At 40.2% G+C, this 27,651-nt stretch overlaps 1 protein-coding gene across 8 annotated transcripts in view; it reads left to right on the top strand.

The window, feature by feature from the left end:
* Positions 1 to 27,651, top strand: part of LOC140713799 (triple functional domain protein) — a 329,694-nt gene that overhangs the window by 83,702 nt on the left and 218,341 nt on the right. For all 8 annotated transcript variants that reach the window (XM_073024339.1, XM_073024337.1, XM_073024338.1 and 5 more), the window contains exon 2: positions 21,187 to 21,261. In XM_073024339.1, the coding sequence (XP_072880440.1) occupies positions 21,187 to 21,261 (75 nt within the window). The remainder of the gene's footprint in view (positions 1 to 21,186; positions 21,262 to 27,651) is intronic.

Here is a 27,651-nt window from a genome sequence, read left to right as displayed (position 1 = left end):
TTGTTTTGCTTTAGAGCGCCTAAGTTGGTTAACTAAGGACTTACCAGATTTATCCCCGTGAACATAGAGCTTACTCCGACTGCCCAAAAGTTTGCGTTCAATCAGATAAGTAGAAATAAGATTACATTTAGTTTGAAGTTCCATTCTTTTCTTATATAACTCTGGATCCTTGACCTGGGCGTATAATTGGTCTATAGCTTTAATCTGATTGATCAGTTCTAAACGTTCTTTGTGAGTCTTCCTTTTCAAATTTGCTGTGTAGGAAATTATTTGACCTCTTAGATATGCTTTCATTGCGTCCCAAACCACCTGACTAGAGGTTTCAGGTAGTGCATTAGTATTTAAAAAGAAAGTTATCTGATCCTCCATAAATTTTACAAAGTCGTTATCCGACAACAAGGTCAGATTAAAATGCCAGTGTTGATTTACTTGGGGGAGGCCAGGGAGAACTATGGACAATGTAAGTGGGGCATAATCTGAAATCAATATACTCTTATAGTCACAAGAACGGGCGGATGGGATCAATTGGTTATCAATTAAAAAATAGTCGATTCTAGTAAATGTATGGTGAACTTGTGAGAAAAAGGAGTAATCTCTTTCATGTGGATGAAAGAAACGCCAAATATCAGATATTCCATAATTAGAAAGAAAAGATTGAATAAATAAAGCAGATTTACTTAATTGTCTAGGGATAGAAGAAGATCTGTCCAAAACGGGATCCAGCCAACAGTTAAAGTCACCACCCAATATAAGAGAGTATGAACTTAGTTCTGGCAATGAAGAAAAAAAACGGTCAAAAAACCCTACATCATCCGAGTTAGGAGCATAAAGGTTGGCTAAGACCACCCGTGTATTATAAAGTTTCCCCAAAACCATAATAAAATGACCATTAGGATCAGATATCTTATTATGAAGCTCAAAAGAAACATTTTTGTTTATAAGAATTGAAACGCCCCTCGCCTTGGCTTGAAAAGTTGAATGAAAGTGTTGTCCTGCCCATCGTGCCATAAGACGAGAATTATCTGAGTGATGAATATGTGTTTCTTGTAAAAAGACTACCTCTGCTCTGAGCTGTTTAAGATATGCGAACACTGTCCCCCTTTTAACTGGGTGATTCAAACCCTTAACATTCCAGCTGACAAAGTTCAATGGACTAACCATTGAACATAAGAAAAAAAAGGATACAACCATATCTGAAATTTATATGTAATTCTGGGGCAAAAGTATAGAAGAACAAAAATAGGATGACGTTACATCCTGTATAGTACAAATATGTCAAAATCCCATATATGATATTAGCATTGGAGTTCCCACCCACACCCTCTAAACCTACAACAAGAAAGCTGCAAATATAAAGCAGCAAGCTCTCCCTGAGAATAACTAACCCCCTACTGGACTTCCAATTAGGTAATATCTTAATTATCTCTACTCCAACTGTTGATACAGTAATGGAAATAAACATCAAAAAGCTTTAAGAGTTACAAAGATTTACCTTAACAAGAAAAAACAATACATTCAAAGTTTGTAAATCTTAAAGTATAATAATGGTCTAAAAAAAAATTTACCCCAACCTTCCCGCTAGAGTTGATAACCGAAAAAAAGATCATCTATAAACTCAGTTATACAGAAAAAAAACTTTAACATCAACGTAAGTAATCCAACCGAATCATAAAAATAATTTTAAAAAACACAAATAGCATCTTGAAACACAGGGAAAAAACCCACCAAAGAAAAATCCATTCGAGAGGAATTTGATCCAAACCCGAAACTGAGTTTAAAGGTACAGCATCAACTGCTGCTTAAGGTTAAAATAATCTAACCGGAAAAAAAAAATAATCACCTTTAAAGAACTAAAATTATGTAAGATAGAAACTAAAATTGAGAAAATGGAAAAAAAACACTTCAATAGGACAATGCAACATAATTAAGCTACTAATTAAATAGATGCGACAACAGCTACATTTTAAGTTTTAAAAAAGAAAATATCAAGATTTGTAGAAATTGGAGACTGAAGTCTGAAAAGGAAAACAAAAAAAACATTCAAAGACGTCGTCACTTCACGAATCGATATCAATTTTTAACTGCAACACCGACTCCATTTTGAAATAAAGTCTCCAAAGACCTTTAAGAGGTGTTAATTACATAGTTTCACAATCAGCTCTATTTAAGGAAAATGAAAATGTCCATACTGAAAAATAGAAATCCATCGTATTGAAATATATTGAGTTAAATCAATAATGAGAAAGATAGGAATAAAGATTAGAATATTAGAAAAAAAAGAACCGTTATCTAAACAGAAGTGAAAAAGGCTGAAAAGAAAAAAAATCATATCATATCGTATCTGAGGAACTCGAAGTAGCAGATGGGCTATCAATGAAGGTCTGCGCCTCTGTAACCAAATCGAAACGTTTAAAATCGCCGTTCCTAAGCTTGATTCGGAGCTGGGCTGGATAGGCGAGAGACGGATGAAGTCCACGATCGTAGAGAACTTTCATTACTCCTCTGTATTCAGCACGTTGACTCATAACTTGAGGTGCATAGTCCTCTACTAAACAGATAGCATAACCTTTATATTGAAGCATTTTACGTCAGCGAGCTTCTCTAATTAGTAAATCCTTGATTTGGGAACGATGGAGGCGAATTATCACTGGACATGGTCTCTGGCCATCTGCTGAGCGAGATGTAAAGATATGGTGCGCTCGATCAATCTCTGGAGGACTGGAAAGTATTTCGCTTCCAAAATTCTCACATAGTAAGTTTGAGAAAAATTCGACAGGAGATCCCCCTTCAACAGTCTCAGGCAAGCCGAGAATTCGAAGATTTTGGCGTCTACTCCTGCTTTCAAGGTCCATAACTTTTAAGAGTTAACTTACTATTATGCTCTTTTAGGGTAAAGCAAACTCTTTCCAGGTCTTTACAACGACGGTCTAGTTTCACCGTGACTTCTTCAACATGTGATAAATGTTGAGCGTGATTTTCCGGTGTAGAGTTGATTTCATCCAGTTTCAGTTCCAACGAACTAAATTGAGAAAACATATCTTGTCGGGTTTGTTCTAACAGCGACACAATTTCACTCAAGGTTGCTCCCAATGGAGTGTCTTTTTTTGCCGATTTAGTAGGCTTGGATACACTCATTGTGCAGCCAGCAACTTCAATAGTGGGAGGAAGAGTAAGAAATAATGCAGATATATGAAATGGAACGGAGCAATAGTTTTAGCGACTTAAGCTACCGCCATCTTAACCGGAAGTCTAGTATGATGTTCTCCTAAGTGATTGTTAAGGTGGATTCCCTTAATGGAGAATGCCTGTGTCTGAATTTGTTTAGCGTGGGAAAGCCGATGCAAGGGCAGCCATCTTACAGTTCTTGACAGATCAGGGTCAGGGTTCAGTGGCATGCAGTGCAAGACAACTTCATTGCTGCAGCCTTCCTCCACCTTCATTGCCATTGTGATGTCATCATTTTCCACTAGCCCCACTGTTGAGGCCTTTGGTAGATCGCTGTTTGTTTAGAGCTTCCCCCTTGACCTTACCACCATGGGTATCCTACGGAGAGCTAAACTCCAGACATCAGGGATCTCAGGAACTCACAAGCCTCTCCACGCAACAAGATGATGATCCTCAGAGAAGAATCTTTGAGTACTATAGCATGGCCATAGGTTAAAGAACTGATTAACAACAAGACCTCTCATGCAGTTGCTGTTCCTTCTGAAACATGCCAGAAAAGTTATTTTAACACAAATGTACCACCTCATCTTGGGATGGAGAATATGCCACGGGACCTCAGTAAAGCTGAAATTATCTGTTTTCGAGAAAGGAGTCATGTCCACTTGCATTAATAGAGCAATGCAATCTCTTTCAATTCTGTCACAAAAAAAATCATCAGAATTCTTCTAAGGTAGTTCCTTCTAGATTGAAATGTGGATTCTGTCTATCAAGAGGTACAATGGACATGATGATCGCTGCACAACTAATGCAAGAAAAGCGCAGCGAGCAGTGACAACACTGAATGTGAGCTCAAAAACATTTGATTCTGTCAACCTACAGGAATTACAAAAGATCCTCCTAAAATTTGGCAGTACTCAAATTTGTCACCATCCTCTCATCTGCTCATCATTGAGTCTACAACTATCTGAATTCCTGTTTAAATTAGGGTTAAGCAAGGCTGTGTCATCACACAAACCCCCTTTCTCATTTTGATGTTAGTTTACTGCACCTCCAGACATCTTCTGACTGTTTACCACATTTTTACCGGGTTCCTTAATTTATCATCTAAACAGGTCCTGCTCTGATATCTGTCACCTCAGCTTTGGAATGTAGCTCTTTGGTCCATGTTTAATCCATGTCTTCGATGTGGTTCAGAGCAGAACCTATATTAAACTTCATTAATGAGGTAATTGGCAAGTGAGTATTGCTCGAAAACATTGTTGACAACATCTTTCAGCAATCCATTAATGATTGTGAACGGACTGATCAGGTAGCTTGGATTTAATTAGCTTTTTGTGGACAGGTGTTTGTATTATAGACTGTTAGATCACTAACTAGTCTGGAACATCTCAGATAGAGGCATAGTCAGTAACTGAGCACTACATATGACTATTAATCACGGCCCATAGGTTTTGTCATATGCAGTCCTCTGCTGTTTTTTAATATTAAGTTGTCTGAATTGTATGCCCTGAAGAATGATGTTCGCTGTTTTGAAATATTTTTCAGTAAAAGCATTTCTATTCTTTTAATTGTTATTTATGAAAGTATAATGGATCTTTTGGTGGGAAAATATGACTTATTGAAAATCTGCACTATGTTAATCTATTCTAGTCTAGCCCTCTGTTATCTAATACTCAGGGATCACAGTTGTATATGCTAGAGTGGTTACTCTATTTTTGAAAATCAATTATTTCCTCTTTGGTTGTATTAATGAATAAGCTTCTTGGGGAGAGCATATTATTTGTGTAGTCTCTTTGTCATATCTTCTGAATTCTTGGGGAAAGTAGTCACTGATAATGTTAAGTATTCCTCTGCTTGTCAACTCAAGCGATTATTTGCATATTTTAGGGTTCTCATCTCTTTTATACAGCCATTTTAGATCTGATATAACAAGGTATTCTTTCCTTACCCTAGAGTGGGATTGCTCATGATTGGGAAGATAACAACAAATTGGAAATATTTTAAGTCTTCGTGGCTTGATTTGATTTGATTATTTATTACCCAGCCTTTACAAGGTGTGCATGGAGGATTCAGCATGGAAACAGATCATTCTTCTCAATTGGACCATCAGTGTTTTTGCTCTGTGTACACTTCCTTTTTTGTCCAGCTGCTCTTCTATTACATCAACTAGATCACTTCTGTAACTTGTTGCTTGGCCTCACACTGTCAGAGATATTCCCTTTCTCGTGGTGTCATTGAACTCTACAGCACAGAAGCAGGCCCTTTGGTCTGTTTTCTGTGTTGACCTAGGTACTTCTCTGAGCTGGTCCTATTTGCCTGTATTTGCCTTGTATCCTTCTAAATCTTTCCTGCTCAAATGACCTATACCACTTCTACTAGCAACATGTTCTATATAGTCATTCCCTTCTGTGTGGGAAAAACAATTGTTCCTTTCTCTTTTCACCTTATGCAATACCCTCTATTTTCAGATTCTCTTGATGTGACTAGCTTATCTATGCTCTTAATTATGGTATACTGTATATTCCTCAGCTTCCTTCGCTCCAAGTAAAGCAGTCCCAACCAGTCCAGTTTCTCCTCATAACTCAGACTCTCCACCTGTGCATCCCTGCATCCATGCACTCATAACCTTCCCTTCAACTATAAACTAACTTGATTATTCTTTTTCTTAGTTCTGGCATTCTGCAATATTAGCTCTATTTCGCTTACTATAGATGCTGCCAGACTTAGCTTGTCTTTCCATTATTTTCTGTTTTTATTTTGTAATCTGCATCTCGTTTCATTTTGATTATGAAGAATTCACCAGCTGTTATTCAAATTATCCAGTACCATGCCTTCTTTTAGTATCTTCTTTTAGGAGATGGGTGATATGGAGTTGCGCATCATTGATAGGAATTTCAGGAGTGTGCAAAATTTGCTGACTTGTAAATTGTTACCAGTCTGGGTGGAGTTTATGTACAGTTCAGTGCATTAATATTGATAAAATGAAGACTGAAAGAGAAAATAAAGGCAAAACATTTTCTTGCAGCCTTAATTTTATCAGTTGGTTTACAGTTTTACATGCGTTCCTTTCAGGCTACGAGTTGTGTCTGTTGCTATGGAGATGAGCATCCCTCGCTAACTCAGAGCAGTAAGGATAAAATGTCATTAACAGCTAATTTGCCATTCAGAAAGACTAACCATGAAAATTAAAGCATATTCTTTATCTTTTAATATAAAGAATGTCACAAAAGACGTGTGGCATGTGACATTGTGGGTTAGCAGAGAAACAAGACTCTTTGCAAATGATTGAAAACATCTGTAAATGCTGCAGTGGGTAAAAATCCACCCAGAATTGTTACATCCGTCACAGTGCAAGAGATAGTATTTTGCATCAAGTAACATTCTCTTTAAAAAAAAAAACACTGGAATTCCCCCCCAAAAATATTTAAAACATGAACACTCTGGATGTCAATGACATATTAAAGCCATTCTTTGCAGCCTGATATCATTGCACAGGTTAGTCACACTGTCAACAAAAGTAGTTTGAGTAACTTGGCCATTGTGATAGCCTTTTGACTGATTACAGAAGACGTTAAATCCAAATTGTCTCAGTCAATTTTGTAAAAAAGGTGACTTGTTTGATGAAAGGCATAATAATTAAGATCACTACCAAAAAAGGTTGTATTGATGCAGTGATGTTATAAACACAAAAGGTTCTGCAGATGCTGAAAATCCAGAGTAACACACACAAAATGCTGGAGGAACTCATAATGATCTTGGCCTAAAATTTTGACTATTTATTCCCTTCCACAGATGCTGCCTGACCTGCAGAGTACCTCCAGTATTTTGTGTGTGTGTTGATGCAATGAAGGATTGATTGGATAGGGAAATTAAGATTATTTTACAATTGCAGTCCTTGACTTTGATTCTCCTGATTTTGTTTACATTAGTATGTCTTTAGTAAGTCTTTAACTGATCTACTAGTTTAAATAAGTAACAGATCAGTTAACCTAAGCTATATTGTCTGATGGTGGTGCAGTGATTAAGTTCATAACCCACAGGCCTGGACAAGAAGTTGGCTCACCTGAGTTCAGATTGCACCATGGTAGGATAATAACACCATAAGAAGTAGAAGAGAGCTAGTCCATTCAGCCCATTGAGTCTGCTCCACCCATTTCATCATGGATGATCCATTTGCCTCTGAATGCCATTCTCCTGCCGTCTCTCCATAACCTTTCATACCCTGTGTAATCAAGAACCTGTCAACCTCCAGTTTAAATACTCCCAGCATCCTGTGGCAAAGAATTCCACAGATTCACCACCCTCTGGCTAAAGAGATTATTCCTCATCTCCATTCTAAATGGACCTACCTCTATTCTGAGGCTGTGCCCTCTGGTCCTAGACTCCCCCACCATAGGAACATCCTTTCCTCATCCACTTCAATAAGTTTCACTCTTCTAAATCTGCCTCATTCTTCTAAGTTCCCGCGAGTACAGGCCCAGTGCCATTAACTGCTCCTCAGACAATAGACTTTTTATTCCTGTGAACCTCTTTTGAACTCTCTGCAATGTCAATGAGTTTGGACTCCTTTCTTATTTAAGAGGACTCCAAAGTCCCTTTGCAATTCAGATTTTGGAATTTTTTCTCTGTTTAGAAAATAGTCGAGGCTTTTATTCCTTCTATTAAAGTTGATAAGAACATAAGAAATAGGAGCAGGAGTAGGCCATCTGGCCCATTGGGCCTGTCCTGCCATTCAATAAGATCATGACTGATCTGTCTGCAAACTCCGCTCCATCTACCTGCCTTTTCCCCATAACGCTTAATTCCCTTACTATGTAAAAACCTATCTAACTGTTACAGTGAGAAAGCCTCAACTGCTTCCCTGGGCAGAGAATTCCACAGATTCACCACTCTCTGGGAAAAACAGTTTCTCCTCATCTCTGTCCTAAATCTTCTCCCCTGAATCTTGAGGTAATGTCCCCTAGTTCTAATCTCACTTGCCAATGGAAACAACTTTCCTACTTCTATCTTATCTATCCCTTTCAAAATTTTGTATGTTTCTATAAGATCCCCTCTCATTCTTCTGAACTCCAGAGAGTATAGTCCCAGGTGACTCACCTCTCCTCAGAGGTTAACCCCTTCATCCCTGGAATCAACCTGGTGAACCTCCTCTGCACTGGCTCCAAAGTCAGTATATCCTTCCTCATGACCAAACTCTTCCCAACACTGTATTCCACCTGCCACTAATTTGCCCATTCTTCTAATCTGTCCAAGACCTTCTGAAGCCTCCGTTTCCTCAATACAAACTGCCCTGCCACCTATCTTTGTATTGTCCACAAACTTAGCCACAGAGCTATTAATTCTGTCATCCAAGTCATTGATATACAACGTAACAAGAAGTGGTCCCAATACTGACCCCTGTGGAACACCACTAGCCACCCACAGCCTATCAGAAAAGGCTCCCTTTGCACCTTGCCAATCAGCCAGTGCTCTATCCATGCTTGTATCTTTCCTGTAATACCATGGGCTCTAATCTTGTTAAGCAATCTCATGTGTGGCAGCTTATCAAAGGCCTTCTGAAAATCCAAGTACACAACGTCCACCAATTCATCTTTGTCTATTCTGCTTGTTATTTCTTCAAAGAATTCCAACAGATAGGTCAGGCAAGATTTTCCCTTAAGGAAACCATGCTGACTACGGCCTATTTTATCATGTGCCTTCAAGTATATCGAAATGATGTCCTTAACGATCAACCCCAATAGTTTCCCAAACACTGAGGGCATGTTAACTGGCTTAAAATTTCCTTTTTTCTGCCTCCGTCTCTTCTTGGAGAGTGGAGTGACATTTCCAATTTTCCAATCTTTCGTAAGCATGTCAGAATCTATTAATTCTGGAAAGATCATTACTAATGCCTGCATGATCTCTTCAGCCACCTCTTTCAGAACCCTGTAGTGTCAACCATCTGGTCCAGTTGACTTATCTACCTTCAGACCTTTCAGCTTTCCAAGCACCTTCTCCCTAGTAATAACAACTGCACTCACCTCTGCCCCGATGATCTCGAACTTCCAGCGTACTGCTGGCCTCTTCCACAGTGAAGGCTGATGCAATATACTTGTTCCCCCATTGCTACCTCCAGCGTCATTTTCCAGCATCCAATATCTACTTTCAATTCTCTTTTACTCTTTATATACCTGTATCTGAAAAAATATTGGTATCCTCTTGGGTAACATTGGCTAGCTTGCCTATATATTTCAGTTTTCCCCCTGATTGCTTTTTCAGTTGCCTTCTCTTGCATTTTAAAAGCTTCCCAATCCTCAAACTTTTTGCTCCATTATATGCCCTCTCTTTTGCTTTCATGTTTGCTTTAACTTCCCTTCTCAGCCATGGTTGTGGCTTCCTACATTTAGAATACTGTTTCTTTGGGATGCATCTATCCTGTGCCTTTTGAATTGCTCCCAGAATCTTCTGCCTTCACTGCTCTGCCATCATCTCTGCTAGTGTACCCTTCCCATCAACTTTAGCCAGCTCCTGTCTCTTACTTCCGTAACAACAACACACACAAAATGCTGGTGGAACACAGCAGGCCAGGCAGCATCTATAGGGAGAAGCGCTGTCGACGTTTCGGGCCGAGACCCTTCGTCAGGACTTCGTCTTACTTCCGTAGTTCCCTTTACTCCACTGTAATAGTGATGCATCTGACTTTGGCTTCTCTCTCTCTCAAATTGCAGGGTGAATTCTATCATATTACGATCACTGTCTTCTTGGGAGGCCTTTAAGTTCCCTAATCAAATCTGGTTCATCACATGACACCTATTGTAGAATAGTTGATCCCCTAGTGAGCTATATGACAAGCTGCTCTAAAAAGCCATCTCATAGCCATTCTACAAACACTCTATCTTGGGATGCAGTGTCAACATGATTTTCCCAAACTACTTTCATATTAAAATACCCAATGACTATTGTAACATTGCCCATTTGACATGTCTTTTCTGTCTCTCATTGTAATTTGTAGTACACATCCTGGCTATTGTTTGAAGGGCTGTATATAACTCCCATCAGGGTCTTTTTACCCTTGCACTTTCTTAACTCTACCCACAAAGATTCTACATTTTCTGATCCTATCTTCTGAGGATTTGATTTCAGGTTTTTTTTTACCAGCAGAGCCACCTTCTGCCTACCTGCTTGTCCTTTCAATGCAATGTGTATCCTTGCATGTTAAGTTCCCAAATATATTTTCCTTCCAGCCACAACTCAGTGTTACTCACATCATTCCTCCCAATCTTTAACTGTGCTGCAAGATTGTCTTATTCATATACTGCATGCATTCAAATATAATACCTTCAGTGCTGTATCTGTCACCCTTTTCAATTTTCTCCCCCTCTTTTTTTTTACTGCAGTTCATCCTACCGACTGCAATTTTGCCCGATCATCTGCCTGTCCTGGACAGCTTCACTACACACTGCTTCTGCTTGTAAACCAACAGTGCTTTCACTCTGGTTCCCATACCCCTGTCAAGTTAGTTTAAATCCTCTCCAACAGCTCTAGCAAAATTGCAAGTATATTGGTCCCCTCAGGTTCACGTGTAACACATTCCTTTTGTACAGGTCATACCTTCCCCAGAAGAGGTCCAATGTTCTGGAAATCTGACACCCTGACCCCTCCACCAGTTTCACAACCATGCATTCATCTGCCAAATCATCCTATTCTTACCCTCACTGGTGCATAGCACAGATAGCAATCCAGAGATTGCTACCCTGGAAGTCCTGCTTTTCAGATTTCTAACTAGATCCCTAAGTTCTCTCTTCAGGAGCTCCTCGCATTTCTTACCTATGTTACAATACCGATATGTATCAAGACTTATGGTTGCTCACCCTCCCCTTTTAGAATATCATAGACCCGATCTGAGATGTCCCTGACTCTGACACCTGGGAAGCCACATATCATCTGTGTGTCTCTATCGCATTCACAAGATCTCCTGTCTATTCCTCTATTTATGGAATCCCCAATCACTGTTGCAGTCCTCTTGTCCCTTCACTTCCAAGCCAGAGAACCAGACTCATTACCAGAGACCCGGTTGCTGCAGCTCATCCCCAGTAGGTTGTTCCCCTTAACTGTATTGAAAACAATATACCTGCTATTGAAGGGGTACTTTGTACTGGCTGCCTATTTCCCTTCCCTCACCTGACAGTCACCAGGTGCCTGCCAACTGCAACTTAGGGGTGACTGCCTCGCTGTAGTTTCTATCTGTCACTTTCTCTGTTTTCCATATGAGCCGAAGGTGAATGAGCTGCAGCTCCAGTTCCTTAACACGTTTTCTGAGGCACTGCAGCTCGGTGCACCTGGTGCACATGAGACTGGAGGTATCCCAGAATTTTCACATCTCACACAAAGAGCACAGCAGCCCCTGGAGCCATCTTCACTGCTTTGACTATGCATTAACAGATGAAGAGTGAAGATGAAACTCTCCAGGTACTTACCTTGCCCAAGCCTGTTCTTGCTGAAGCCTGATGAGCCAAAGCCTTCCCGCTCTTACACTGTGTACTCAGGGATTTGCTGCATCGCTTGATCCTGTCTTATTTTTATATGTCCTTGCTTATCAATTGTGACTTTGCAGCCAAAATCGCACAAAAGCTCCTTTTTAAATCTCTCTCTTCTGGACCTGCATAAGGTCTCCTCCGTCAGTTGGACTGCGATTGTGCTGCCAAGAAAAGATGTTCAATGTGAATTTAGTGATTCATCTTATGTGGTGAAAAGCACGCACCAATTAACCTTAGTAATTATAATAATGATTCTTGTAAAAAAAAACACATCTCCCTATTTGATTTCCCTTAGATTCTACCACTTACCTATGAACTAGTGTCTATTTTGTAATAGTCAGTTAACCCACGAACACGTGATGTGAATGGATACTGATGCATGGAGGAAACTGAGTCTTTAATAAATCCATGCATGTTTCCTGTTATCATTCTGCCCCTGTGCAAATGACTACCCCAAATGATTGCCTCTTGTTACATTTAAACATAGAGAATGTAAGAAATGTAAACAGTCCCTTGCTTGCTCTACCATTCAACAAGATTGTGACTTACTTTTTTCACCGTAACATCACTACCTGCACTAATCCCAGACCTTGAAATACAGCGGTGGAAGTTAATGTTGCAGCTGTGCAAAGCTTAGGTTAAATCATGTCAGAGTATTCTGTGTAGTTTTAGGCTCCAACCATTTGGAAGGATGATTTTGCATTGGTGGGAATGTAGTGTAGATTTACCAGAATATTCCTTGGTTTAAGTTACAAGAAGTTGCATGCACCTGGACTGTATACCCTGGAATTTAGAACATAGAACACAGAATAGTACAGCACATTATCCCTTTAGCCCACGGTTGTGCTGATCTTTTAACCTTCTTTAAGGTCAATCTAACCCTTCCACCCCAAACAGCCCTGCATTTTTCTATAATCTATGTGCCTACCTAAGAGCTTCTTAAATCCCTATCTGTATCTATAGAATGAGACTGTTAAGGAGGATAGTTTTCCAGGTATTAAGGGAACTAATAGTCAACATTACCAATAGTTGAAGGTATAGAATGAAATGGCATTGTCTTAAAAATTAAAGACAGATCTTTCAGTAGGATTAGGGAAACACAAACAAGGAAATGATACATTTGGAATTCTATTCAACAAAATACAATTGGTGGAGGGCTAAATTTTAAATGTGACATTTTTTGTCAATCACCATTACTGACTAATAAAATAAGTTGTATCAGGATGGTAAAACTACCCAAGGGGCTGAATAGTTTTTGCCTTTTTCCTGTGCTCACATGTGAGGTTACCTAGACTGTCACAGACACTAATGAGTTCAGGTGTAATTGTCATTCAAATATCCATGAATACAGCCAAATGAAACAGCTTACTGCTGGGGCCAAGGTGCAAGACAGTACCAACAGTCTCACACAGCACACAGCAGATATAGCACATATAATTACAATGGCAGTGTAACTCTCGCTTCAGCTAGCGGTTTAATATAGTGGGTGTGATAGCCCCCGACCCAGCCAAACTTAAGAAATCTCGTTTGGGTGGATGCTGTGCGATGTGTCCCCTGTTACAAATCTGTACCCCAAAATAACAAACAGTACACAATATGCTATTAAATGATTGAGCTTTATAATTCTTCCTTTGACTATATGGTTAGTAAAGAAAAAAAAGAAAAAGGGCCCAGTCTCATGAAACAGCCTTGTTGGAGTGTTGCAATGTTGGAGCTCACTGATAAGCCGGTCATCCACCATCGACCTCCTCTGATCGTCGCTGACCTTTGAACCCTCGCTCCAAGTCCACTCCGTCCGGCGTTCTGCCAACTCTCTCCATTCGCATCTTCTCTCCTCATCTCTCCCCGGCAAAAGACCACAAAAATCTCTCTTCCAGACTCACAAGAAAGAACAATATTTCTCTCATTGGAGAGAAATTCCAAACCCCGTTATCTCTAGTCATAACCCAAACATTGCTGCTACAGATAAACCATTACATTATCAGTGAAACCTTACAGCATGTTACAGCAGTAAACATATGGTCACAAAAAATAATATTGCCTGCGTGTCATGTCCTGTAGATTGTTGATGCATGGGAGCCACATTTCTGTAAGAAGAAGCCTGCACTAGTGCAGCTACAGACAAACGCAATACAGCTTGTCTTCCATTGAGCGAACACTGAAGGGCAGCACTGACGGGAGAGACCAGCCCCCAACACAGCCTGGACACCCGCCGAGCCACACCACTTCTGGCGTCTCCTTCCTTGAGTGGTTGAAACAGGTGAACCTGCAGCATGAGGGTCTGCTTAGGGGAACAACTGAGGCCATGCATTTTTTCCTCTTGTCAGTCTCACCAGTGAACCGACTTGTAGTATTCTACATCACTAACATCCATCAGGCTTTTGCGATCATAAGAAAAATGCCCAAGGCAGTCTATTGCACTGTTTGCAACACATGCAAAATTCTGGAAGAACTCTGCAGGCCAGGCAGCATCAATGAAAAAAAGAGTAAAACATTCGACAGGACTGATGAAGGGTCACGCCCTGAAACATTGATTGATGCTGCCTGGCCTTCTGAGTTCCTCCAGCATTTTGTGCGTGTTGCTTTTGATTTCTAGCATCTACAGATTTTCTCGCATTTGCCCCATTTGTTGGACCATGCACCACCTCCAGTGCCTTCCTGTAACAGGCGGCAACATGTATGTAACGAGCTCCACTGCTATCCAGCAACCCGCTAGTGGCGTAGACCTGAAGTACTTGCTGTTCTTAATATCCAGTAGTATCCTGCAATCATAACAAAGAGGTAAAGGATGAACAATTATACCTCAGAGAGGTCGCTGTGACTGAGCGTGCCTCTATCTTACCAGAAGCCATCTTACCCAAAATTCCAATAACCTGCCAATCTTTGGCTTACTCGCACTAAATTTGAGGTCTGTCAAATTTGTGCAAGATGAATGAATATCCCAGCGATCAGGATGGAGGTTTTTTTAGGCTTTATGACCATGGGAATAAGTGAAGGCATAGAGTTAAGCAGAATCTTTTTGAATAGCAGAGAAACATCAAGTAACCATGTAGCCTACTCTTGCCTCACCAGATTATCAGATGTTATTAGGTTTTTGGATATATTAATTATCGACGATGGATCATTTTTCTGAACTTGTATTCTTCACAGCTATTCCTTTGTAAAATTTAGACATGTAGAATCGAGGGTGAAGTAGTCTGTTGAGCCAAGTAACTGTTCATAATTACGCTCAGCAAATCAAAGCAGATCCAATGAGGGAAAGGACAAGTTAATGTTTTGGGTTTTCTGATGAGATTTTTATGTCTTGTGTCTTAACTTGTTCATTCTCTGCAGAGCTTGGGTTGGATCTGTTGAGTGTTCACAGCATTTTTAATTTTAAATATGCTGGTTTATATTTGTTGAAGGATTAAATCAAGCCTGTCCTTGTAATCGCTGTGCATTTTTTTGTGTGGATAAAATTGGACCTTTTTCCTCTCTATTACTGTCACAACAGTACTATCTTAGAAGTTTATTTGCATAAGATCCTGTATGTAATGGCTGAGATTTTTAGTTTTTCCATAGTTTAGTTCCTTGTTGAAAAGTCCATTCCCAAATGTACTTGTGATGTTTTGTGGTTGAATTAATCATATTTATTTATCATGTTTATGACAGTCACTTTGAACAGAGGTAATTAAATCTAATAATGCAGCTTGTTGCTCATTTGACTGTGAACATTTACAAATGAGCATTAAAAAATCCTTCCAAGTTCCAAACAAGATGGTATGAGCACTGCTTAGATCAACACAAAGTTTCTGATTGGCTAATGTGAGGTGTTTCATGAATACAACAGGTCTTCTGCAGAATATAAAGAAATATAAATTACAGATAATTATAAGACAGTAAGACTAAAAGCAATAATTGTATCTTACCCATAATAAAATAATGCTATTTCATTACTAATTTGTTGAAGCAGAGAGAAATATTGACTTGAGCATTGTTTTTTAAAACCTCTACTCTTCTTTTTACTTTGTTCATCTTCATTGGTGAACGGGCCTTTGTTCAATGTTTCATCCAAAAGACAGCACTTTGAATGCAGCATTCTCTCCAGACAACAACTGGTGTAGGAACTCAATGGAACAAGCAGCATCTTTGGGGAAGGGCGAACTATCAATGTTTCAGTTTGAAAAGCAACAACAGGACTGACTGGAGAAGGAAGATAGCCAGTATGAAGAGTAGAAGGGGAGAGGGGAGAATCAACAGTTGACAATCCATCCCCATCTATCCCATACAGTCCCAAATGCTTGTTTATATGCTTGTGTTGTCCAAAGACTGAAGTTCATCACATGGGTATAGTCTGTGTTATCAATACACATGGAAGCAAAAAGTTGAAGATGCTGGAAACTGCCTACAGGAGTTGTAATGTTATATTGAAGTTGCTTAAGAAATTGGTAAGACCATATTTGGAGTGTTGTGGGAATTTCTGGTCACCTATCTATAGGAAAGGTATCAATAATATTGAAAGCATACAGAGAATATTTACAAGATTGTTGGACTTGAGGACCTGAGTTATAGGGAAAGGTTGAATAGGTTAGGACTTCATTTCCTGGAGCATCGGAGAATGAGAGGAGATTTGATAAAGTTATACAGAATTATGAAGGATATAGGGTAAATGCAAGAAGGCATTTTCCACTGAGGTTATGTGAGACGAACTAGACGTCTTAGGTGAAGGGTGAAAGGTGAAATATTTTAGGGGAATCTGAGCAGGAACTACTTCAGAGGGCGTTGAGATTGTGGAACAAACTACCAGCAAAGTGGTGGATGAAGTTTCAATTGCATCATTTAAGAGAAGCTTCATAGACACTTAGATAGGAAGGGTAGGGAGGGCTACGGTCCATATGTCTGGTTGATAGGACTAGGCAGAATAATATTTTGAAATGGACTGTTACTGTGCGGTACATCTAAATCTAAATTCATGTTGGCTGTTCTTGACCAAACACTGATTGATACAGCTCCTCTCTTCCTCAAAATTATTTATCCAGTTCTGATGTCAGGCTTGCAATTACTCAGCTAATGCCTTTCTGACAATTTGGACAATGATATCATATTAGTTTCCTTTCAGTCGCCCAGCACCATGCCTGTGGCAAGAGGAGATTGGAAACTGGCAGCCTTTCATTCGAATCATGTTGGAGATTTTCCACTGCTGTATACATGTTACCATTTTGCTCTCTAAAATGCAATGAGTGTCTTGGATATTTTTTCTCTAGATGTGGTGATACAACTACATTCAAAGATGCTAAAGTTTTAAATAATTTCTCTCACCACAATCATTATAGAAACACTTATTTAAAAAGTATATGAAAATGCACTTTAAATGCCATAATATGCGAGGTTTTAGAAGGGCTTAACTTGTAAACAGGATTTAGACAGTTAGTTGTTTTTCAGCTGCTGTAATGCAATACACTAAATAATTTCCTTTTCCGTTGTGTAGCCTTTTTTTTTGTTTCATGTACCTTTTGGCAATCATTGTCGATTGACATTGAAGGAGGCCTGTGAGTTGCTCAGCTATTATCACATCTCAGCCACTCACAGTCCAGAAAGGTTAAGTGTTTGCTAAATGATTCAGTTCATTGATTACTTTGACGACTTCAACAACATTACTAACTTTGAGCTGTTGAAATTAATTTAAGCATCCCTTCCACTGATAAAAAGAGACATTTTAATAAGCTGCTTACTGATGCATTACAACTGCTTCAGCCAGTTAGAGCAAGACTACACGTGATCTGTATTGTAAATCACAACAGAATTGGCACCATAGATAATTTTACTCGTCCATCCATGTATGTCTGCATCCTCAGCATAAAATGAGGCTGATGTCATCCAGTTAAACTCAGCATGTTGCAAAGGGAATGTCTCATGACATTCTGTGCAGTGATTGCAGTGAAAATTCTCTGCAGATATTTTGGAACTGTATAACAACTTGCAGGACTAATGACCACACAGGCATCGTTACCATCTGCTGTACGGAATTCAAATGCCAATTAGTTAATGATTGGAATTGAACACTGGCTCCTGATCCTCAACAGAAATTTCACCTATCAATGCAGTTGACATCACTTCTTTATGAAAATATAGAAAAGGACACACACTTCTAGATTTTTTTACCCACTAGATTAATACTTTGGCAACAATGATTAATTAATGTTTTGTCTAATGCATTACATAATTTGTTAAACTCATAAGATAGACGAAGGAGTTGGTTGTTGACTTCAGAAGGAGTAGTGGACCGCCCGACCCCATCTACATCGGTGGTGCATAGGTGGAACACGTCAAAAGCTTTAAGTTCCTCGGGATGAATATCACAAATGACCTGACTTGGTCTAACCAAGCAGAGTCCACTGCCAAGAAGGCCTGTCAGCGCCTTTACTTCCTGAGAAAGCTGAAGAAATTTGGCCTGTCCCCTAAAACCCTCACTAATTTTTATAGATGCGCCGTAGAAAGCATTCTTCTAGGGTGCATCACAACCTGGTATGGAAGTTGTCCTGTCCAAGACCGGAAGAAGCTGCAGAAGATTGTGAACATAGCCCAGCACATCACACAAACCAATCTTCCATCCTAGTCCTGACGAAGGGTCTCGGCCCGAAACGTCGACAGCACTTCTCCCTATAGATGCTGCCTAGCCTGCTGTGTTCTACCAGCATTTTGTGTGTGCTGTTCCATCCTTGGACTCGCTTTACACCGCACGCTGTCGGAGCAGTGCTGCCAGGATAATCAAGGACACGACCCACCCAGCCAACACACTTTTTGTCCCTCTTCCATCCGGGAGAAGGTTCAGGAGCATGAAGATGCGTATGGCCAGATTTGGGAACAGCTTCTTTCCAACTGTGATAAGACTGCTGAACGGATCCTGACCCGGATCTGGGCCGTACCTTCCAAAGATCTGGACCTGACTTACACTACCTTACTTTCCCTTTTCTATTTTCTAATTATGATTTATAATTTAAATTTTTATTATATTTACTTCGATTTGTACTTCAGGGAGCGTGAAGCGCAGAATCAAATATCGCTATGAATGATTGTACGGTCTAGTATCAATTGTTTGGTGACAATAAAGTAATGTGTTCTAATTAAGTATTTAAAATAATGGAGTGAAACAGAAACACCCTTTTCTCCATTATTGGGGGGGGGGAGAGAGAGCCTGTGGTATGTCGCATACTGGGTGAACGATCAGACTTTGGGGTACTGCAAGTCTATGTCTTTGCTCACACTTGAGTGCTCAGTGGTGGGTGCCGATGCCTTCTTTTGCCGGTGGGGGGAGGGGCGATCATTGCTTGTTGCTGCTTACGCGTGGGAGGGGAACGGGGGGGGGGCTTTGAGGTTCTAACATTTAACTGTCATTCATTCTTTGGGGGCACTCCTCTGTGTTTTGTGGATGGTTGTGAAGAAAAAGCATTTGAGGATGTATATTGTATACATTTCTCCGATATTAAATGTACCTTTGAAATAAGGTTGTTATAAGCTTCGTGATGATTTTTTTTTCCTCTGGTGGGGGAATCCACTCGAGGAGTCATCTTAAAATGATTGGGTTAAAATCAAGGTTCCTGTTGAGTTTCTTAATTGTTGTTGATGCTGCATTTATACAAATACAGTATGTAGAGATTATACCATCACACTCTTAATTTGGCCTTGTAGATAGTAAAGAAGACTTGGGATCTTGGGTTGTGAATCATAAGACCATAAGATATAGGTGCAGAAATAGGCCATTCAGCCCATCGTGTCTGTTCTGCCATTCAAATGTGGGCTGATCCAATTCTTCCAGTCATCCCCACTCCCTTGCCTTCACCCCATACCCTTTGCCCTGGCTAATCAAGAACCTATCTATCTCTGCCTTAAATACCCCCAATGACTTGACCTCCACAGCTGCTCATGGCAACAAATTCCACAGATTTACCACCCGCTTGCCACGAGATTTCCAGCTTCAGAATTTGCTTGTGTAGCTGCACTATATGCTCAGCTCACACAGTACAATGACATTTCTAGTCACTGTTGAGCCCCAGTGTATTGATGGAGAGATTTGATAATTGATTTTACATGCACCTATTGGCCCATGTCTGAATGTGTCCAGGTCTTACTGCATGCAGGCATGGACTTTGTAAATGTCAGAGAACAACCCCATTTCTGAACGTGTTGAAGGAAGGTCATTGATGAAGCAGCTGAGATTAAATCAGGTAGTACTTCCTTCTTCCCAGACAATTACATGTTAATCAACTGCACAATTATGGCTGTTGTAAATTATTTTCAATATTAGTTTTAGTATAATCTCAAATAAATGAGTGTTCTTGTGTGAGAAACATAGAATAAAAGCCTAGCAAGTACCAAGGAAAGCAGATGGGATATAGTCCGTAGTTGCAGGAACAATTTGATATAAACATTAATAAGCTTGTTTTATCTGTACAAATCACATTTTAAGTATTCCAGTCTTTTAGTGTCATTATTTTTTTAAAAAGATATACCTGCCTTGGGGGTATTGTAACAAAAAAGATCGAGCAAGTTGATTCCTGAGATTATGGAGTTGAGTGCTGAGAACGGATAGAATCTATATTCTCTGGAGATTAGTGGAATTTAGAGAGGATCTTTTTAACATGTTCAAGGATCTGAAGGAATATTACAGGGAAGATGTCAAGAGGATATTTTTCCTGGTGGGAATTTAGAAAAGGGGCATGGTCTCTGGTTAAAGGATTACCCATTCTAAACCGAAAGGAGTATTTTCTTCTTTCAGAGGATTGTGTATATTTGGGATTAACTACCCCAGAGGCCTGTGGATCTTGGTTATTAAGGCTGGGGTGGATTTAAAGTAGAATCCAGGGCTATGGGGATCAGGCTGGAAAATAAAGTTGAGACCTTCAGTCAATTCAGACATGGCAGAGCAGATTCAAGGGAATAAGTGGGCCGTTGTTCCTGGTGTGTATCCTCTGCTTATTGAAAATAGGATAAAAAAGAGGAATTGGAAACCTGTTACATTGTCTTTGAATAAATATATCTGCATGAAAGAATTTGCACACAGCTTTTAACACCATTGGGGATATGGCTCAGAGAGCCATGTATTCTGCAGTATTCTTTCCAGGAAATGTGGAGGTTGGGAGTGTCAGATCTTCAAGTCCTCTGTTGAAATGGTACAATGCATGACCAAAGTCACGGTTGATTGATAATTGTTCAAAAGACAAAAATGGAAGAATCTGAGTGCATTAATTACTGCTAACATTAATATCCAGTTTTAGTTCAAGAATTTGGATTTCTGTTAATAGTTCATTGTAGAACTAATTGTCCCTTTGATTTGGATAGTGACTGGGTTGTAATGAGGTACCTGCAGGTGAGACATACAAGAAAACATATTTACGATATAAAAAATGTCCAAAGAATTTTCTTAAAGATTATTTAAATTTACAAGTTTAGATAGGAATAGAATTTCTCTAGACATTTGTTTGAAACTTGAAATATTGATAATAAATTGCTTTTCTCTCATTTTCAGGTTTTCGTAAAAATGATGAGATGAAGGCGATGGAGGTTCTTCCAATACTGAAGGAGAAGGTTGCATTCCTCTCAGGTAAACCAAACTTCTAAAATTTTAAACTATACCTTTAAGAGTGTGCTCTAGTTTAGAGGACCAGCTTCTAGCAATTACCCTTTAATCTGTTATCTTTCTAACTCTCCCTCCCCGTTTTATTGTACATTAATAAAATCCTATAGACCAATTCAGTTTTTGAACCTGAAGTTTAAAGAGAGTTCAAAGATGATGGGTAAAGGAGACGGTGTAGATTTGGATATGGGCAACAAAGTGGTGGATGTATTCTATTTTATCTCTGCATTCCATGATGATTGTGGAATTGCAAGCAATTTTGGTTGAGGAAAGTAGGGCCAAGTAGAGCTTTTTCGTGGCATGATCACATCTGGTGGATGAATAACATTCTCGTCTATATTCCTTAGATGAAGAAGCTGAGATGAGGGATTCACCTGCCGGACATATGAGAATATTTCAGATAAGGGCATTAAAATACATACAACAAAAATATATTTATTAGCTAAGGTTGCTCACACCTTCATCTGCTGGAAATCTGAAATAGAAGCAGAAGATGCTGGAAATACTCATCAGTTGGGCAGTACCAATAGTGAGAGAAGTAAATGCTTCAGGTCAGCCAGAACTGATCTGCTCAGTATTTCCCCAATTTTTGTTGTTTTTTTAAAATACCTCTTTTACATAGATGCATTCTGCATTTCTGACTTAAATTCTCAGTCGATTTTCTCCCCCCATTTAATTGAGCATCATAGGAAGTCATTCCTGCCTGTGGCCAACAAACTTTACAACTCCCTCGGAGTGTCAGACACCCTGATCCAATAGGCTGGTCCTGGACTTATTTCAACTTGGCATAATTTACTTATTATCATTTAATTATTTCTGGTTTTATTTTGCTATATTTCTACTCTATTATTGGTTGGTGCAACTGTAACGAAACCCAGTTTCCCTCAGGATCAATAAAGTATGTCTGCCTGTCTGTCTGTTAATTAGATTAATGATAAATTGTCGCAAACCCCTGTGATTCAGTCAAACAATGATCCAAATTCCAGATTTAATAATTATTAATGTTTTTCCTATTGTTGTGGGAGCTTTTAGCTAGGCCAGCTTGAAGAGGTGTCTGCTGTGAAACCAGACAAGCCAGCACACTTGATCACTGTTATACCACCATCAGGAGTGCTTACCATGCCACACTGTGCTCGCATTTAGGGAAGTCCAATCTTCTGGCTGTGCTTCTACTCCCAGCATATAGACAGAAACAAAAGACTTGCAGGGTCATCGGTTTATGGTTAAGTTATGGTCAAGAGAGGTGGGGGAGCTCTTACAGGACTGTTTTGAGTTGCTGAAGTGGACAATATTCAGGGATTCATCTTTGAGTCTGATTGAATATGCCACATTTGTCACCAACTTTATCAACATCGGCATGGGTAAGTGTGTGCCTTCAAGAACATACCTGTCATACCAGAACCAGAGCCGTGGATGAACCAGGAGATTCGTAGTTGCTGAATGCTTGCCTTGGAGTCTGAAGTCAGAACATCTTCTAAGAGGGTGAATCCTTGCTAGGCCCTGATGGTGTACCTGGTGGGGCTCTGAAAACCTGTGCCAACCACCTTGTGGGTGCATTCAAGAACATTTTCAATCTTTCACTGTTGCAGTAGGAGGTTCCTCCTTGCATCAATCTTACTGGTGCCAAAGAAGAGCAGGGTGAGTTGCCTCAACTTCTGTCGCCCAGTGACACTCACATCTACTGTGATAAAGTACTTTGATATGTTGGTCATGGCTAGAGTCAACTCCTGCCTCAGCAGTGACCCACTGCAATATGCTTATTGCCATAATAGGACTACAGCGGATGCAATCTCACTGGCTCTCCACTTGGCCTTGGATCACCAGGACAATAGCAATACCTGTGTCAGGTTGCTGTTTATTGATTTCCGCTCAGCATTCAATACAATCATACCCTCAGTTCTAATCAACAAGCTCCAAAACCTGGTCCTCTGTACCTCCCTCTGCAACTGGATCCTTGACTTCCTCACCTGAAGACCACAGTCTGTGCAAATCAGAAATAACATTCCCTACTCGCAAACAACTCTGGCACACCTCAATGCTGTGTAGTTAGTCCACTGCTCTACTCTCTCTATACCCATGATTGTGTTTAGGCACAGCTCAAATGTCATTTTGAAAGGATCAAACATAACCACTGTTAAAATTCATATTACTATCTTAAACAATGCATACTCAACACTGAGCAGAAGCATTAACTATTTTATAGATGGCTGTCACCTCCTTTATTATGATTTTGCAGTTCAGGTTCATAAACATTCACAAAAAATCTATGCTTGAATTCACAGGTAGGCAACTTAGATTAGATTTGACTTTTTAAAAAGTTTTCGTAACTAGACGTGTAGTATTTTCATTCAGCTTTCAAAGGTCCAGTAGTAACTTACAATTTTTTTTGTTGAACTTAATCTGTTTTGATTTTCGTAACAGCAAATAATGACTTCCTTATGTCCATGTATTAATTTGATGAGTTTTATATGAAATAATATAACTTTGTTAATGTACAATTTTTAAATTACAAGTTTCATAACAGACTCACCTTGTATGGTATTTGAACATGTTGATTCAAGTCTCTGGACTATAAACTCAGTAATGAATTTGAATTTTTTTTTAATGCTTTCAAGCTTTTCAGGTTTCTTAACTTTATTGTTTTTAACTGAAATGTGCATTCTTTAGTCAATCATTGTATTGCATGTTTGCTCCTTTTTACTTTGCTTTCACTTACCTTGGATACATTACTTACTTTCCTGAACAGTCAGAACAATTATTCCACTTTTGAAATTAATACACATACTTTGTACTGGTCTTTATCAGGGAAAAGGTGACCACCAACATCTCAAAAGAAGCAGAAGTAATAGAGAAAATAGATGAGAATTTTAGGAAAAGGTAGAAAGATTGGCTGAGGTTAAAGTGATTTTATTTAGGTTGCTGAGGTGAAAGTGGCCCAATGAATGCTTCCATGAATGTTGAGGAGATTCGGGATGGAGTTTGCAGAAGGTCTTACTATAATCTTTCAGTACTTGGCAGGTGGGGAAAGTTTGAATAAAAGGAGAGCTTCATGGGCATTTGGACATTCCGGAGGCCCAATCAGTGGCAGGCACAGAGCAGTGCTAATTAAATAAAAGTGCAGAAGGGACAAGCGGGGCAGCCATTGTTGAGAGTAGGCCAGCAGCGAGAGTAGTAGCGTCAAGCTTTGACTCAAGAGGCTTTGATGAGAAGAGGCTGAGGCCAAAGAAACAAGTTAGAAGGGTTAGTTTTTAATTTCATTATTGCTGATTTGGTCTTGGTTGTCCCTTGTACAGTGCAGGCAGGGTGGCAGGTACAGCAGTGGAATGCTCCTCCTGTAGGATGTGGGAATTCATGGAACCTGATGGTCTCCCTGATGACTAATCTGTGTGTAGGAGCATTAAGGAGCTGGAGCTGGATGAACTAAGGATCATCTGGGAGGCAGAACAATTGATGGATAAAACTTTGGAGCAGGTGGTTACACCCAGAGTGCAGAATTTGTGGAGTAGATGAGTGAAGACCGAGAGAGGTAAAGGGAGAAATAAGACAGTGCAGGGTCCCCTGTGGCCATTCCCCTCAGCAACAGGTACACCCCTTTGGATACTGCTGAGTGGGATGACCTAACTGGGTGAGGTAGCAGGAGTTAGACCAATAGCAGTGTCGTCGTCTCTGAGCCACAGAAGGGTAGGGTGAAGTCAGATGGAGCAATAATTTAGCGGACTCAGTAGTTAGAGAGACAAATAGGAGATTCTGTGGCAGCAAATGAGATGCCAGGATAGTGTTGTCTCCTTGGTACTAGGGTCCAGGATGTCTCTGAGCGGTTGCAGAATATTCTTGAAGGGAGGGTGAGCAGTCAGAGGTCATGGTACATGTTGGTACCAATGACATAGGCAGGAGAGGGGCAGAGGTCCTATGCAGTAAGTTTAGGGAGTTAGGAAGGCGGCTGAACAGTGGGATCTCCAAATTACTCCTGGTGCCACGAGCTAGGAAAGGCCAGAACAGAAAAATAGTGCAGAGAAATGAGTGGCTGAGGAGATGGTGCAGAGGGCAGGGTTTCAAGTTCTCCTGTTATTGGAACCTTCTCTGGGGAAGGGGTGACCTGTACACGTGGGATGGGTTGCACCTAAACTAGAGGGGAGCCAATGTCCTGGGAGGGAGGTTTACTAATGCTATTGGGGAGGGTTTAAACTAGATTTGCAGGGGGGTGGGAACCGAGATGAAGAGTCAGAATGGGGTGGTTGGTGCACAAGTAGAGACAGTTTGTTAGGAGTTTGTGAGGAAGAATAAGCAGATGATAGAGCAAATATGCACTCGGCCGGATGGTTTGAGATGTGTCTATTTTAATGCAAGAAGTATCATAAACAAGATGGATGAACTTAGAGCATGGATCAATACATGGAACTAATATGTTGTGGTCATTCCAGAGACTTGGATGTCTCAGGAGCAGGAATGGCTGCCGAGTGTGCTGGGATTTAGATGTTTAATAAAAGACACGGAGAGAGGCAAAGGAGGTGGGGGAGTGGCATTGCTAATCAGGGATACTATCATGGCTACAGAAAAGGAGGAAGTTATGGAGGGAATGTTTACTAAGTCATTGTGGGTGGAAGTCAGAAATAGGAAGGGGAAATAACTCTACTGGGTGTTTTTTATAAACCACCCCAATAGTAACAATAATAATAGGGTTGTTGTGATGGGTGATTTTAACTTTCCTAATATTGACTTGCTTCTCCTTAGAGCAAAGGGTTTAGATGTGGTGGAGTTTATTAGGTGTGTTCAGGAAGGTTTCCTGATGCAATATGTAGATAAGCCAACTAGAAGAGAGACTGTACTTGATCTGGTATTGGGAAATAAACACGGGGAGGTGTCAGATCTCTCGGTGGGAGAGGATTTTGAAGGTAGTGATCACAACTCTCTCCTTCACCATAGCGCCGGAGAGGGACAGGAGCAGACAATTTGGGAAAACATTTAATTGGGGTAGGGGGAAATACAATGCTATTAGGCAGGATCTAGGGAACAGATATTCTCAGGGAAATGCACGGCAGAAATGTGGCAAATGCGTGGAGTTCTGCATAGGTATGTTCCATTGAGGCAGGGAAAAGATGGTAGGGTAAAAGAACCATGGTGTACAAAGGATGTAGAAAATCTAGTTAAGAAGAAAAAAAAAGCTTATGAAAGGTTCAAGCAGCTAGGTAGTGTCAGAGCTCTAGAAAATTACAAGGGTGCCAGGAAGGAGCTCAAGAATGAAATTAGAGCTAGATAGGCCCATGAGACGGCCTTGGTGAGCAGGATTGAGGAAAATCCCAAGACATTCTACAGGTATGTGAAGAGCAAGATGATGAGCTGTGTGAGAATAGGAACATTCAGGAGTGATAGTGGAAAAGTGTGCATGGAGTGGGAGGAGGTAGCAGAGGTACTTAATGAATACTTTGCTTCAGTATTCACCAGTGAAAAAGACCTTGGCAATTGTGGAGATGACTTACAGCGGACTGAAAGAATTGAGCATATAGGCGTTAGGAAAGAGGATGTACTGGAGCTTTTGGAAGGTATTAAGTGGGACTGGATGCGATATACCCCAGGCTACTGTGGGAAGAGTGGGAGGAGATTGCTAAGCTTCTGGCAATGATCTTTGCATCATCAGTAGGGACAGGAGAAGTACTAGAGGATTAAAAGGTTGCAAATTTTGTTCCCTTGTTCAAGAAAGGGAGTAGAGATAGCCCAGGAAATTTTAGACCGGAGAGTCTTCAGTAGTGGTCAAGTTGCTGGAGAAGCTCCTGGGAGGTAGGATTTAGGAGCATTTGGAGAGATGTAATCTGATTAGGGGTAGTCAGCATGGTTTTGTCAAGGGTAGGTCATGTCTTATGAGCCTGATTGAATTCTTTGAGGATATAACAAAACACATTGATGAAGGTAGAGCAGTGGATGTAGTGTATATGGATTTCAGTGAGGCATTTGATAAGGTTCCCCATGCAAGGCTCATTCAGAAAGTAAGGAGGCATGGGATCCAAGGAGTCCTTGCTTTGTGGGTCCAGAATTGGCTTGCCCACAGAAGGCAAAGGGTGGCTGTAGATGATTCGTATTCTGCATGGGGGACGGTAACCAGTGGTGTTCTGCAGGGATCTGTTCTGGGTCTCCTCCTCTTTGTGACTTTTATAAATGACCTAGATGAGGTAGTAGAAGGGTGGGCTAGTAAGTTTGCTGATGACACAGTAGTTGGGTGTGTTGTGGAGAGCCTGAGGATTGTTAAAAACTACAGCAGGACATCCATACAATGCAGAGCTGGGCTGAGAAGTGGCAGATGGCATTCAACCCAGATAAGTGTGAAGTGGTTAATTTCAGTAGGTCAAATTTGGAGACAGAATA

This window comes from Hemitrygon akajei, chromosome 20 (assembly GCF_048418815.1).
Source record: "Hemitrygon akajei chromosome 20, sHemAka1.3, whole genome shotgun sequence".
Classification (NCBI taxonomy): Eukaryota; Metazoa; Chordata; class Chondrichthyes; order Myliobatiformes; family Dasyatidae; genus Hemitrygon; species Hemitrygon akajei.
The sequence above is the reverse complement of the archived record's forward strand: the minus strand, read 5'-3'. Positions and strand labels throughout refer to the sequence as shown.